We start from the raw sequence: 13,430 nt of genomic DNA on the forward strand, positions 1-13,430 counted from the left end.
CCATCTTCTACAGGGAATATTCTGGAGTGAAACTATCCCAGCAGTAGTCACCCTGATGAGAGCAGCAGCCCAGGGAAAGGGTTTGAGCCCTGAAAGGGGCCAAACAGTTCCTGAAGAGTTTTTGTCCAGCCTTCTGACTGAGAGAAGTGTGTATGCTGCAGTGAAGGCACTGTCACAGAGGCAGCTGCTCTGATCTCCAGCTTCCCTCTCTGAAGGAAATTCCATTCCTTGGGCATTTCTTGGTTCAGCCTTTCCACATCTGGTTTTAAATCATCAGAGTTGGGGGTTCCTCTGTCAAGGACAGACCTTACCTCAGCTTAGGGTTTGGACACCAGCCCAGTGCTTGACCTATTGCTGTGGCCATTAGATTTCCTGTGGGCTGGCCAAAGGTGAAGGTGTTTGGGATACATATTTGATCTCTTTATTTGAGCTATTGTATACAAAAGGGCCTGATTACAGAGCCTAATAAATCACCTTTGTCACAGTGCATCACACCAGCTAGAGGCTCCCACCACTCTTCTTGGCTTAGGAGACCTCTGAGGCCACCGACTTTAGCTGCCTTCTGCCTTCTGGCCATGTTGTTCACAGTACAGGCTCTGGGACACATTCTGATTTCTGTGAAATACTTAATGTCAGAAAACTCCTTTTAATTACTTCACAGGAAATTGAAAGATTGGAGCATAAATCGAACCAAACCCCTGAGAAGTGGCAGCAGCTATGGGAAAGAGTAACCATGGACCTTAAGGAGGAGTCCAGAGCAGACCGTGTGAGTTGATAAAATCCTTTGAGGAGCTACTTCTGAGCTTTTTGAGGGTGCTGGGTCAGGTAACCCAGGTGGGTTTTTGGCCAAAGGGAGGGGTGGAAAGGCCATACCCTGGAGGTCCAGGGCAAAAAGTTCCAAATGACTGAATACTTTCTGAGTGTCTCACTTTACCGCAGTGACATAATACTTGTGTTTCAGAGCCCCGCATCCAGGGAAGATTACTGGGTTCTTTTCTATCTGTGCCTCTGTGGTTTCAGCTGATTTTCTGCCACATGAACGGGGAAGGGAACACTAGGACCATCTTTCCTTCAGAGAAATAACCAGAGAAAAGAAAATACATTTAAAAGACAAATTATGCTACTTTCTGTTGCTCACATCCCCCTTCTCTGTTTCTGAACTAAGAAACATTTATCATAACAATATTTTAAAAACACACACTCTGTTTTCTGTTTTTCATACCCTCTCTTATGTTTTTATCTTAAACTTTTATCAGGCATGTAATATGTGCAAGAGGCCATGCTGAGCACCACCCACACTTTAACATCTTATGTAACCTATAGTGAGGGGGTGATGTCCCTTCCCACGTGTGAGGGCTCAGACACAGAGATCACACACCTAGTACTTGGTACAGCCACCATCAAATCCACATCATACTGGCTCCAGATGCAACAGAAGGGAAGTCAGGACAGATGTAAGTGTTCTGAAGATTTCAGAAAGGGGAGGTCACCAAGGTCCAATGTCACAGAGGGACAAGGAGAGTATTTATTCTTTTAAAGAATACAGTACACAGATAGTTATAAACAGAGGATAAAAATCACCTATAATTGATAGCCTAGGGACACGTGGGTGGCTCAGTGGTTGAGCCTTTGGCTTGGGTCATGATCCTGGGGTCCTGGGATCGAGTCCTGCATCAGGTTCCCTGCAGGATACCTGCTTCTCCCTCTGCCTATATCTCTGCCTCTCTTCCTGTGTCTCTCATGAATAAATAAAAATCTTTTTAAAAAAAAATTGATAGCCTAGGAACAAACCACAAGCTGTCAAACTTGTATCATTCTAAATAGACATATAAAATGGATTTACTATACATACTATTTTAAAACCTTCTTTCTTTTTTATTTAATATGAGGTATACATGAGCTTGCATTTATCACTCACTATAGTCAGCACAGCAGTTTTAATGGCTGTCTAGAATTCCATTATATGGAAATCCCATTTTTTTAACCAGTCTCCTAATGATAGACATTTAGGTTGTTTGTGGTTTTTTACTATTATAAAGAACTTGAGAATACACATCTTTGTACATATATTTTATTTATTGCTCCAGATTTCTTCTTGAGATAAATTTTTAGAAATGAAATTCTTGCATGAGTTGCTCAATAAAATCTTTATAAAGCTTTCATAACTTTTTTTAACTTAAAATACAAATTTATTATCTTACAGTTTAGGAGGGTTTTATTTTTTTTTTATCAAAGTATAGTTCTTTTTCAGCCACAGAGACACCCTTCAGGCTCCCCAGGAATTGTGTCTACTAACCTCCCCTCCTGTCAGAAGAGGTCTCTGCTGCACCTCCCAGACAGCAGTGCAGGGCAGGAGCACAGTACTAGCGTCTCCCCGTCCAATGGTGTGGACCGAAGAGCAGCCACGCTGTACAGCCAGTATGCGTCCAAGAATGATGAGAACAGGTGGGTGTGCCAAGCCCTGCCCAAGGCTGAACCACCTGCCCTGCAATAAGCTGGCCAGTGTAAGACAGCCTTCTGTGAAATTAAAATTGATTTGCCTTCATTCTTTCTTTGTTTCTATTGTAAATGTGTCAGATGGCTCTTTGAAGAGAAAAAATCAAAATTACAACTAAAATAATGTCAAGAGGTTATAACAATTTTTGGTTAAGTCCTGGTTATTATTATTTCATTTCTGTCAGATGATTTGAGGGAGTGTTAGCCAGCACTTTCTCAGTGGTGGACATCAGAAGTTCAGTTCAGGGCAGCCCCGGTGGTGCAGTGGTTTAGTGCCGCCTGCAGCCCAGGGTGTGATCCTGGAGACCGGGGATCAAGTCCCACATCTGGCTCCCTGCATGGAGCCTGCTTCTCCTTCTGCCTGTGTCTCTGCCTCTCTCTCTCTCTCTGTGTCTCTCATGAATAAATAAATAAAATATTTTAAAAAAAAAAAGAAAGAGGGATCCCTGGGTGGCGCAGCGGTTTGGCGCCTGCCTTTGGCCCAGGGCGCGATCCTGGAGACCCGGGATCGAGTCCCACATCGGGCTCCCGGTGCATGGAGCCTGCTTCTCCCTCTGCCTGTGTCTCTGCCTCTCTCTCTCTCTGTGACTATCATAAATAAATAAATAAATAAATAAATAAATAAATAAATAAATATTAAAAAAAATAAATAAAAAATAAAAAATAAAAAATAAAAAAAAATCCACCAAAAAAGAAAGAAAGAAGTTCAGTTCATGTTAGCTTAAGCAAAAGGGAATTCACTCACATAGACAGGGAAGGCCAAGGATGTACCAGTTTCTCACATAGCTTCTGTTCATTTGCTGGCTCTGCTTTCCTGTAGGGGTTGCATTCCCAACATGGCACAAAAGAGGCTACGGTGAGCTCCAAACCTCACAAGTTTAGTAATTCTAGCAGAAAAAGGCAGAGTTTCCCCCAAAGGTCTAATAGAAAGATTCTGGAGAGAATTCTGGCTTTTTTTGGACCATCTGAGGGAAAGAGAGCCTTGACAAACAAAAACAACAGACATCCCCATTCACAGCACTTTTTAAATGAAAAACCCAAATTAAGTGCCCTGTCATCATTTCTTCTAGGTCCTTCGAGGGAACACTTTACAAAAGAGGGGCTCTGCTGAAAGGTTGGAAGCCCCGTTGGTTTGTGTTGGATGTAACAAAGCATCAGGTAATACTGTCAAAGCCTTCAGAAATCAACTTCTCTCTAGGCTAGACTGCAGCCTCACTCTACCTTGGAACTGACCAGTCACCCTGGAACCAGAGGAGTACACATTTGGATTCTAAAAGCATTCATCTCTAAAATGGAGTCTACTGAGAAGCACTTGGGTGGCTCAGTCAGTTAAGGATCCAACTCTTGATCTTAGCTCAAGTCTTGGTCTCAGAGTTGTGAGTTCAAGCCCCACACTGAGTTCCACACTGGACATAGGGCCTATTAAAAAAAAAAAACGAATATATATGTATATGGGGTGTGTGTGTGTGTGTGTGTGTATGTGTGTGTGTGTGTGTATAGGAATCTGTTGAGAAAGATACAAACTAGTACCTCTATACAGTGTTCTGGTAGGACCTGCACCTAGAAGACCATTTCCAGATAAAGATTTTAGATGGGGACCACATTTCTTTCTCCTCAGGGCATTTCATAAAAGTTAGAGAGTCCTTGTGGAAGAGTATAGAGAATTTGTTTACAAATATGCAATGGAAACCCTTTGGGGGATTGTACTTCAACATAACAATGTCTCTTAAATCATAGAGAATACGCTGTGGAGACAAGTTCCATTAAACCACTAAATAAAAATAAAAATAACAGCCTCTTTTGGGATCCCTGGGTGGCGCAGTGGTTTGGCGCCTGCCTTTGGCCCAGGGCGCGATCCTGGAGACCCGGGATCGAGTCCCACGTCGGGCTCCCGGTGCATGGAGCCTGCTTCTCCCTCTGCCTGTGTCTCTGCCTCTCTCTCCCTCTCTCTGTGTATCTCATGAATAAATAAAAAATATTAAAAAAAAAAAACCACTAAATATAACATAGGACAATGTCATAATTTTTCTGTAATTTATAATTACACCAAATTATACTTGGATTCTTACCAATCTTTTGGATATCTTTAACATGAAAGGTATACAGTTCTTCCATTTAGACCTGTTTACACCATGCATGACTGGAGAGACAGAAAAGTCTGAGGCCAGAACCACAGTGACAGAGGCACCAGACACTTTCCTACTGTGTAAGTTACAGAGTAAAATCCAGGCTTATTTAGTTAGAGAATGATATCCAGTCCTGGCACATAATAACCACTCAGTCAAATGTTGAGCTATTTATTGTAGTTTTCAAAAATCACTTTATATTTACATGCTGTTTGACAACTTGTATTTTTATATATATCTTGAACATATTTTCCTACCAGTTTATAAAGATCTTCCTTGTCATTTTTTAAAAGTTTACATAGTATTCCATATTATTGATATAATTAACCAACCATCATATAATTAATGAATGCCCCATTGAAAGAAGATACATCTTTTCAGTTTTTAGCCGATAAAAATAGTGCTGGAGGAAACTTCTTTATGTATGTCTCTGCATGCTTGTGGGAATGCTTCTGTAGAGGTGAGATGTATCAATAGGCAAAAACATTTTAAATTTTGGTTGCAATTGCCAGATTGTAGTCCAAAAGGTTTCTAACAAATTATATGCCCCACTAACAATGAGAATACCTAGTGCCTTACATTCAGCCTGAGTATTATCGGCCATTTTAAATATATCTCAATCTAACTGAAAAGTGAAATCTTACTGATTTCATCACCTTTCTTTCATCAGTGAGGTTGCTCACCTTTTCAGATGTTTATAGGTCATTTGCATTTTTTCTGAGACTTGCTTGTTGAGATATTTTTACTTTTCTACTAGATTGTTTATCTTTTCCTATAGCTTTATAGGAATTCTGTTTATATTCTAAACAACCTCTTTTTTATATGTTACATTTTTTACAATTGTTAGTTAACATTTAAATTGATTTTTTAATATGTAATACTTCATGCATTCAAATTTCAAAAAAACATGTCTTTTTCCTCTTTCTGTCAGCCAACTAGTCCTCCTTCCTAGAAGCAAGCAGTGTTTTTATTTTCTTACTTTTTCTTTCAGGCAGGGGTTAGTATCCAAATACATTTTGAAAAGCCATGCCATTTCCCCTTTCTGTTTTTCTCTTACATCCCATCTGTATCCTTTTGGTTCCAGCTGCGATATTATGACTCAGGTGAGGACACAAGCTGTAAAGGCCACATTGATCTGGCTGAAGTAGAAATGGTCATCCCTGCTGGCCCCAGCATGGGAGCCCCAAAGCACACAAGTGACAAGGCTTTCTTTGATGTAAGTTGATCTTACTTGTCTTTTCCTGGCTCTGTCTGGATATGATTCCTTATAATCCATCCACCTCTAAGAATTATGGAACCTCAAAGCAATTAATGATGACAGCAGATCGGTTGCAGACCCCCTGGCCATGGGAACTGCTACAGAACTTGAACTCAGCGCTCCATCCCCAAACCTAACCTCTCCCAGCTGTTCAGATGTCTCAGAAAGACTGCATGTTGCTTTGCACAGAGGACTTCTTCAAAGAGTGTCCAGCCACATATGGAGGCAGTTGAATTCCCTGTTAAATGTTTATTTTACTCTCCACCTACTGTCAAGAACAGATGCTACTTCCTTTTAGATCCAGTCATGCTTGACAATCCACAAAAATTGTCCTTAGTCATACGTGATGCCTATTTGCCCTAACATCTTCAGCAGATCTTAGGTGGGCCTTGGGGCATTTTATGGGCCACATGATAGAGTTCTTATCTAGTTCCTATAGCCAAGCAGAGCTTCATAAAGAGCACGGTCATACTCTAGGGCTCTGTTCTGGCTATGAAGCCATTTCCTTGAGTTTGGGCTTCCAGTGTGCCCCCAACTGAAGCCTTTAGAGAGGGAATGGAGAATGGACAGGAAAGCCAACTTCATCATGGTATGGATGAATCACAGGCTTCCCCGAAGAGCACAGGGAGCTTCCATGGAACCTTTCCTGCATTGGTACGGTGCATGGGAGAGGCCCGAGATCCCAGCCATTCCTGACCCTCCTCCTTAGTCAAGGAAGTCCCCCAAGAAAATGCAAAATGAGGCTCTCCTAGCCTGTCTTCTTTTTCTGGTAGTACCCTTCTAGTAACATCTGCGATAACTTTGGGGACCAAAAAAAACATAGTGACTGTAAAGACAATGACAGTATGGTAGTGGAAGGGGGGAAAAACAGAGTTCTGGGGCAGTATGGAAAGGGGGGGTTCACTGGGATTGATTTGCACACTTGTCCAAAGCCATAAAACAGGCTTGCCCTTCATCCATAGTTCTCTTCATTTGGTTTTGTAGCTCAAGACCAGCAAACGTGTGTATAACTTCTGTGCCCAGGATGGACAGAGTGCCCAGCAGTGGATGGACAGGATCCAGAGCTGTATCTCTGATGCCTGATGCCCATGTTCAGCCCAAGCAGAAGAAGAAGGACTCATGCTGTCAGATAGAACAAAGTGCATGAATCCTTGAGGAGCTGACAGCTTCCTGTTTGGTTCTAATGAGTCATCCCAGGCCTAAGATTCTCCTGCCCAGTCTTACCCAGTGCCCTCTTTGAGCAGTTGCTATGTCTGCTTAGCTTGAGTGAATGTGTCACAGAGGTCTGGTCAAGAGCCCCAAGCATTCCCTGTATCTTGCACTAGGTTGTTCTAACAGGGTCTTAGTGATTAGGGATCAGAAGAATGCTTCCTGAGCCAACTGTATCCATCCCCTAGGCAAAATGACTACCACTTACTTGACTCCTTCTTGATGAAATTAGGTCCTTTTTGTTCCCTAAGATCATAATTTCCTTAGAGAGCTCTCTGACAAGCAAAAATTCAAAACCCTCCAAGATGATCTTACATGCTGTCCAGAACAGGTTCCCCGCAGAATAGCTCCTATTCTTACTGCCTGACCTTAGAGATGCTCAGTTCTCTGGTGCCTCCAAAAGGTGCTTCCATGACTCCTGCTTGGTCACTGGGGATCACAACAAGAACCTCGGGGCTCAGTGGCAGGCAAAGGGGGAGCACACAGCATTCTCCTGAAGGACAAAGATGGTCCAGGGAATGTTGCAACAATGACCAGGCCAATGCAGGAAGGTACTGCTTCCAAAACACTGAATTTTCTAGGCCAAAGGTGCCCTGAGGATCTAGGACTTTTTGTTCCTATGTATTCTTCTGCTCCCTGACAGCTTCTTACACAAAATAGCATGCACAGAGCCGAATGCACTAACTCACAAAATAAACACTTGCACTGAACTCTTAATGAAGTGAAGATGTTGGAAAGACAGAAGCCACCTGTTCATGAGCACACCACACCTGTGACGGGTTTTGTAGACAGCAGTGACGCTGTGGCATGATCAGATACTCAAACAGCACTTCTGCACATGAATAGTAAGAACTGTTTATAGATTTTCTTTGCTTTTGATAACATTGTGTTTGTTCAGCCTAAGATCTGTGGAATGCTGTTTGTTCATGGTGAACAGCAGCCGCATCTCTGCTACAGGCACCGCAGCCAACTGGAGTCAGAGGTAGCTAGATCATTGTTTTGAAATGTTAATATGTTAAATACCAAACTAATATTTCAAAAGTATGTATATATGATTTCTATATCCTTGTTTTTCAGATAGCCTACTTATAATTTAATATAAAATTAACTGTTTCATGCATAAGATTTCAGTAATGAAAATAGTTCCCCTTTTAAAAAATAAAAAACCACTTTGTCTTTGTAGATTACAAATAAATCAGATTTTCAAATTTAAAATTACACACTAGGAAATAGAACTGTGTTAATATATAAGAAATTGAGGAATAATAAGAATGAAGGACTTTTCTATCATTTTCATTTTATAAATTGCCACCTGTGAAAATGATTTTTGCACATTATTTGTATTTTTTCTTTGTATATGAAATAATTTTTTGTACTTTGTAAAATATGGAGCCCATTGTACCTTCAGCTATTTGAGACTGTACACAGTGCTTCTTTTATAACTGGATTCTTTTAACTTTCATAAAGGTGTTACATGCCTTACATTCACTAACCACCTTGAATTAAATTTATTTCTTAAGAAAAAGCATCATCTTTTGCTGTGAAATAAAACTCACTGTGTAGTGCATAGTACTCAGAAGGCAACATTCAAGATTTATATAGGAGACTAAAAGTTCAAGTGTAAAATGGCCCATCCCATGTCTTAGTTCTATTAATGCCATCACCGCCCTTTGTATAGGAAGTAACCAGACACACTGGGCATGCTGGCATGAGCTTCTGGGTTCTGGACACACTGGCTTTAAGAGTTTAAGTAAGAGACCTGAAGCTACTCTTCCCACTCTGTGCCTGTAATGAGCTGTGTGAAATTGGTGAAGTCCTTTATGTCTTCTGGGTCACAGTTTTACCACCCATGGTATATGGCAATTTGTGAGAATTTTAGGCAGGATAAACAATTCTAGTCGGGTGTTTTTCTGCTGGTTTTTCTGCTCCAGGAAATTGTTAAACAGCACAAATGAAGGATCAGTGATTTCAGTTCTGGACTATACTTCTTCTAGTTAAACCCTTGAGTTTGCCTTGGGGACCTTAGCCATGTCTCAACATGTATCCAACAGAATGTAGGTTCTCATCTCAGGGCTAAACCTCTTAAGTCTTTTGATATCCAGGAGCCCTCTCTGAGCCAGGCAGAATGGGCCCCTGGCGCTTTCAGATTCCCTCAGTCTAGAGGGCTCATGATCCAGGCTGGGCCCTCAAGCTTCATTGGTCCCAGGCCTCTCTGGTCTTGGGACCTGCCATTCTGCCCCTGTTGTGTCCCTGAGATTCAGTCACAAGGGAAACCACTTGGAGGTTGAGCACAAGAATATCCAGATGTCCTTCATTCCTCAGGTCTTAGCTGTGAGGGAGAGAAGAGCACTGGATTCCAAGGAAGAGAGACTAGGGCCTAGCATCTTGTACAAAGCTTAACTGCCACCACCCCTTACCTGTGGCACTTGAGACAAAGCCTTTCTATAGCCAATTTCTTGAAAGATACACATCTTGAAAAGAGCATGTTGTTCAGGTCCCATCCCCAGACCCTTTGGCCCCAGTTCCTTATTCTCACTTCCCAAACCCCTCTGCCCAGTGGCCTCTATTCCAGAACTAGAGCTTAAACTGTTCATGGCATGGCACGTTTGCTTCGCAACAGAAATTGACATTTCTAGATGTTTCATTGGGAGTTCTTTTAAGAGTTATTAAGTCACCCCATCATCCCATAAAGAATTTCTGAACAATCTTAAACTGATAACCAGGATACGCCTTCATCAGCAGCAACTGGAGCTATGAATTAAGCAAAGAACAAAGCAGTACTGATGAAGAGAGATGGCTTTGAGCAGCACTGTCAAAGAGATACATAATGCAAGCCATATAATGTATCTTTTTTAAAATAAGAAGTAGATGGTAGTGATTTTAATAACATTTCATCTTATTTTTAATGCATCTTATCTCAATGCCCTTGGCCCCACTCAGGCTCAATCCAGAGGTACTATTTCCATTTTATGGACTGCTGCCAGGCCCATCCGTTTTTATGACTTGATGCATCCTACAGAACCATCCTACAGAATCATAATGGACAGTTTCAGATGTCCCTCTTGGTGTACCTTGGTCAAGTGTTCTATCTGTACCAGAGCCTAGTAACATGCTAGAAACTGTTTCTCAAAAGATGTGTAATTTGCTGCTGCTGATAACGTGGCCCTGCCATGGCATCCCAAGGGTCTACTTTGGGATTCTCCCTCTAGGACTTGCCATAAGCTCCATATGACATCTTCCCCCTTTCCCATTGCTGACACTTGCAGCACCTCTAAGTTCCAGGCATGGTAACCTGGCCCTTTTTCAGAGCCTTCTGTGGGTTATAGGACCCACCTACAGCTGGCATCTTCACATGTCACCCAGAATAATGTGTTGTCTCTAACCCCAAAGGCAGCTGCCAGGCACTGTGCTTTCTTCACAGTGGCAAGAGATAGAAGATACAACTATTTCTCTTACTCTTTTACTGACCACTGAACCCCCTTAAAAACTTCATTAAAGTGGCAGGTCCTTAAATCTTCATAGGATTTAAGTGCATGTGACTTGGCCATGGCCTCCAGCATAGGGACAGCTCTTATTCATCTTGCCTAATCACCATGGGGTCACTGATGTAATGGATCAGTGTGATGTTCTGTGGGATATCCACATGGTCCTGATATCTTGGAATTACGTTAACACAGAAGGCAAGGCAGTTTACACAACCCTGAGGCAAAACTGTAAATGAATATTGTTGTCCATCCCATGTGAATATGAACTGTTTCTGATCCTCCTTTCTAATTGGAATGGAAAAGAACATGTTGACCAAGTGACTGCAAACCACATACCTATGGCCTTATTAATCTGCTCTAGCAATGATCCCATGTCTGGCACGGCAGCTGCAAGCAGGGCTCCTCCTTGGTTAAGCCTGAGGCAGTCTATCTAATCTTTGCCCAGGATAGGTCTGATTCATGCAGAGGTCAGATGGGTCAATTAAATGGAGAAACAGTAGGGACCACCACCCCCTCATCCTTTAAATTGCTAATGGTGGCATTATTTTCGGCCACATCCCCTGGTAGGAGATGAGATCTTTTTATTTACTATTTTGGGCAAGGCAAGGGAGTAGGGAGAAAGCAGTCTCAGAGGTTTGCACTTGGCAATCTCTGCTATGATCGCTCCCACCCAGTAAGCCCATGCCCTGATATGGGGGGGGGGGGTCACTCCAGCTGTCCGATCACGGGCGTTCTAAGTAAGCACGCAGGTACAAGGGACTGCTGGGCAGCATCATGGACCCAGCGAGCCTGCTATGAGCCTGACTTTAGCCAGGACTCCCCTTTTACCTGACCTCCAGAAGCCCCACTCTGAAAAAAGGGCCCATGATGATGCTTTGAGCCTCCAGATGTTCCTGTCAACCACAACACTGTCACCCAAATTAATGGCCAGAGACCTTTGGGGTGAGACCTCAGGAATCACCATACATACTTGTTGCAGTTTTGCAGGGTCCTTCCTCCTAGACGCCTGGCCCCTCTTCAGACTATGGGTTCCGGATTTACAGATTGGCTCAGGTCTGGGAACTGAGCAAGGGACCAAGACTTTTCCATTGTGCCTGCCTCTTGCATCTCCATTTCTGCTTTTTTAACTGTAGTTATTTAGCAGTGCCTTACCGGCTGCCTGTTTTGCCCCTAGGGACACCATGCTCCATGTGCCTTCTCCACAACTTTCTGTGGGTTGAGTCCCCTTGCCTACCCCACTGTCATTACTGACCTTACATAATATATCCATTCCAGCACACCCACTTTTGCCAGCTTCTTTTATTTCTTCTTTAACCATCTGCCAGGAAAACTTGGGTATTTCCACTTCACTGAGTGTTAGCCACTGCTTTTTCCAGACTTCTGAGAGCCACCCCAAGCAGAATCTGCCCTGTCGCCTCTTGTCCCATCTAGGGTATTAAATCTGTGTCTCAAGAAAGTGCCCCCAAAATCCATGAATTCTTGCTTATCCGGTCTTAACATTTCAGCACCCTTAATCAAACATTCCCAAAGTCCAATCCCAGGAGCATTCCTCTGGCTCCTGCCAGTGTCTGTGAGGGTTACTGTTTTTTTCATGTAGACTCTTCTTTACTTCACTATCAGGCCCAGTATGTCCCCAGCTGGATTACTCTGGAATTCAACCCTAATTATAGTCCTTGGCTACCAGTAGAGGAAGTAGGGGCAACTCCCAAGAGAGTACCTGTTGCCCGGCAGGGGTGAGGCCTCTGTGGCATGTTTCAGCACAGCAGAGGCAGTAGCTCTTCTGAAGAGGGATGGCCGTCTCTGTAAGCCTGGAGCGTCAGGAAGGCTGCAGCACCAGCATCCTCGGGGGCTTCCATCCTGATGTCTTTCTCTCATGTTGCAGGGTTCCAGATTTTCCCCACCAGGGAAAATGACCTGACCTTCACAAAACTACCTTGGCTGAGCATTCAGACTTATCGGTGCAACTCTTATCTTCAGCCTGCCACTCAGCTATATCTGTTCTCCCCTGCCAGAGATAAGGGCTTCTTTGTAAGCTACCATGGAGGCTTGCTGGCTCTCACATTTACCCACTGTTTGTCAGTGGCCCGCAGTCCCTTTCTATCCTGCAGGACATCACCATGAGTTCACGGTAACCAGCCAACTTATTTTTCAGATGCCTGGACTGTCACACCTACTACAACATTCCCCTCCTTTAGGAAATTTTCCCAGGTCTTCACCAGTGAAATATTTAGCATTTGAGCTGCTACCTTGCTCTAGGGACTACTTGGGCTTCCATCAACCAGGATGATCATCCTCTTCCCCATCCCCTCGGAGACAGTCCCAAATCCCCAGCTCGCCACTGTTTCCTCAGACCATTTATGTTATTTCTGGTCCTCCTTCCACAACAACAGGACTCTGTGTGCAAGAGACTTAACAGGGGGAACACGTGTGAGGGAAGATGAGCAGGGCACAGGTCAAGGGAAAGTTGGGAGGGACATCAGGCAGTGATGTAGGTGTGACCCCTGTGAACAAGAGACAGAGGGATAGAAGGTGGTGTGGAGTCTTTGGCTGCAGTCCAGATCTAAAAGGAGCAACACCACTGGAGAGCCCTTGTGCCAAAACTGCCTGCCGGGGAAGTCTTGTAGCTCCCAAAAAGGAACCCACCTTAATCGTTGGCTGAGGGCAGCCTGTGAGCCTCAGCACAAACTGTGAGGATATCAGAGCGCAGCCACAGGGGCCAGTCTGAAATCTGAGAGGTGCATTTTCATGCCACCACACATGGTCTAGGGATTTCTCTCCATTGGTGCTCTAGACCCAAAGGAACAAAGGTGTCTGCATTTTCTACCTGAGGGCAGTACGTACTGAAGCTCCTGGCTT

General features: G+C 43.4%; 1 protein-coding gene across 4 annotated transcripts in view; it reads left to right on the top strand.

Annotated features, from left to right (window-relative positions):
* The window catches only part of SBF2 (SET binding factor 2), a 463,379-nt gene extending 454,721 nt beyond the window's left edge, over nt 1-8,658 (top strand). For all 4 annotated transcript variants that reach the window (XM_055317649.1, XM_055317650.1, XM_055317651.1 and 1 more), the window contains 5 exons: nt 662-766; nt 2,252-2,445; nt 3,567-3,654; nt 5,707-5,838; nt 6,865-8,658. In XM_055317649.1, the coding sequence (XP_055173624.1) occupies nt 662-766; nt 2,252-2,445; nt 3,567-3,654; nt 5,707-5,838; nt 6,865-6,963 (618 nt within the window). In that variant the 3' untranslated portion in view covers nt 6,964-8,658. The remainder of the gene's footprint in view (nt 1-661; nt 767-2,251; nt 2,446-3,566; nt 3,655-5,706; nt 5,839-6,864) is intronic.
* The last annotated feature ends 4,772 nt before the right edge of the window (nt 8,659-13,430 follow it).

Source organism: Nyctereutes procyonoides, unplaced genomic scaffold (genome assembly GCF_905146905.1).
Source record: "Nyctereutes procyonoides isolate TBG_1078 unplaced genomic scaffold, NYPRO_anot_genome, whole genome shotgun sequence".
NCBI lineage: Eukaryota > Metazoa > Chordata > Mammalia > Carnivora > Canidae > Nyctereutes > Nyctereutes procyonoides.